At 64.7% G+C, this 1869-nt stretch overlaps 1 protein-coding gene across 1 annotated transcript; it reads right to left on the reverse strand.

Moving 5' to 3' along the window:
• Positions 1-88: 88 nt before the first annotated feature.
• Positions 89-719, reverse strand: EMIHUDRAFT_255709 (hypothetical protein; the record flags this gene model as incomplete). Its single annotated transcript, XM_005771565.1, has 2 exons — positions 89-135; positions 455-719. The coding sequence occupies 2 exons, from the start codon at positions 717-719 to the stop codon at positions 89-91; spliced, it is 312 nt and encodes a 103-aa protein (XP_005771622.1).
• Between the last annotated feature and the right edge of the window lie 1150 nt (positions 720-1869).

Genomic DNA, 1869 nt, shown 5'->3' on the forward strand with positions numbered 1-1869 from the left:
ACTGACTGGCTGATTCTGCAGCCAAGAGGCCTCACCCAGTTCTGGTGTAGCGCAAGCCCTGTCCCAAGCGCGCCAACCACCGCCGCAGTCACGATGGCTCCCTGCGGCACGCAAGCGCGGGGGCGGTGGGTGCTCCTGCCAGGCGGCCGGCTCGACGCGCGGAGGAGAGGAGACCGGGAGGCGACCTGTCCTTCCTAGAGAGAACCGTCCTAGAGCCTTCCTAGAGGAGAGCGGGCGGCGACTGTCTGTGTGCTACTGCTCTGCTGCTGCGCGAAGGGAGGGTTTGGGAGGAGCAGGCCAGAGACAGAGGAGCGGGGGCGGAGGGAAAGCGGCCCACAGGCGAACGATGGGCGGAGGCTCGTGCGCGCGGCGGGCGGTGCGAGGCCGCTGGCGAGCCTGCAGCTTCCGGAAGAGCCATCCCGCCACGACGCCGCACCCGACGCCGATCGCGCACTCGCCTCCTGCGGACGTGAGTACGGGCCAGACACATCGCGGGCTGGGTCGAGTGGGACGGGCGGCGCGTCGAGCTGCGGAAACGGCGGAGCCAGCACAGTGACGGCGAGTGGGAGGTAGAGATCGCGGCTGTGTGCTCCCGCGCCGTGGCCGCGAGTGATGTTGAGCGCCGACTCGATGAGGTGGTCGGCGTCGTGCTCCCACGAGAAGGCCGAGCACGAGCAGAGCAGAGCGAGGCTCACGAGTGAGGCGGCCCAGGCGCGCATTGGTCGAACCGGCCGGTGGCAATCGATCAAGAAAAAGAAAATAATCGGCCTCGTGTGTGTGTGTGAGTGTCACCGGGCCAACCTGCGGCCGTCGCCACGTGCGGCGGGGCTCACCGCGGGGCAGCGCGCCGACGACGTCGAATGCGCCGCCGTGGCATCGCGGCGCCGACGACCAGGCTCAGAGGATGACCCCGGGTAAGCGTTCCCGTGCCTCGACAATTGCCGCTGGTAGGCGCGCCGCGCCGAACCATGGCGGGCGCGCCGCGGCCGCGCGCAACCCTCGTCACAATGCCAACCGCGCGCGGCCGTCGACCGGCAAGCACACGCCTCGACTCGGACACAGTGTTCCGAGGGCAAGGGAGAGGGGCTGGCTCCTAGCCCGAGAGGAGAGCTTCCGAGACCCACTACAAGACCACGCACGCATCATCCCGCGGCCTGGCGGTCGGCGGGATTGCAACCAGTCTTCGCGTGCCGCCTGTCGTTCGCTCGGGCGCCTTGGGCGTCGGGGTGGCGAGCAGGGGACGCAGCTCTGAGCGCCCAGCGACGCGTGCCGGATGGAGTCCGGCCGCGGGTGACTAGGGAAGTTCGCTCAGGATGTGTGGCAGTCAGTTCGGCTGAGTGTCTTGTCTTCTCATCGCCCGTCTAGCGTCCACCCATACCGCGTTGGTGTCCCAGTCGTTGGTCGGACTGTGTTTCGCCTTCCCATCAATCAATCAATGAGTGTGTGTGTCGCATGAGAGAGAGAGAGAGAGAGAGAGAGAGAGAGAGAGAGAGATCCTCTCTCTGTGTCGCATGCGCCCAGGAGGGGAGGGGGCATGCGTAACGACACTGCTAGAGATGCCTTTCGGGGCCCAGAGACAAAACTTCTGATGCCATGCGTGACCTAGTAGTGTCCCCAGCTATGGGCGTGTCCACGTTGGAGCCAGGTGTGGTGTGGACGCGAGAATAGCCCCGCCGTTCATGGAGGCAACCGATGCGAGTCGACTGGTGTGTGTCGTCGTGGTTTCGCATCAAGAATACTCACTCAAACACGAACAAGACGGAAAAAGCACCATACTCCACTCACCCCAATTCTAACACATGTGTATATCGCATACATCTATCCATGAGATGAGATCACAACATTCACGAGTCATGACCTCCTGTTCAT

Source organism: Emiliania huxleyi (genome assembly GCF_000372725.1).
Source record: "Emiliania huxleyi CCMP1516 unplaced genomic scaffold EMIHUscaffold_3793, whole genome shotgun sequence".
Taxonomy (NCBI): Eukaryota; Haptophyta; order Isochrysidales; family Noelaerhabdaceae; genus Emiliania; species Emiliania huxleyi.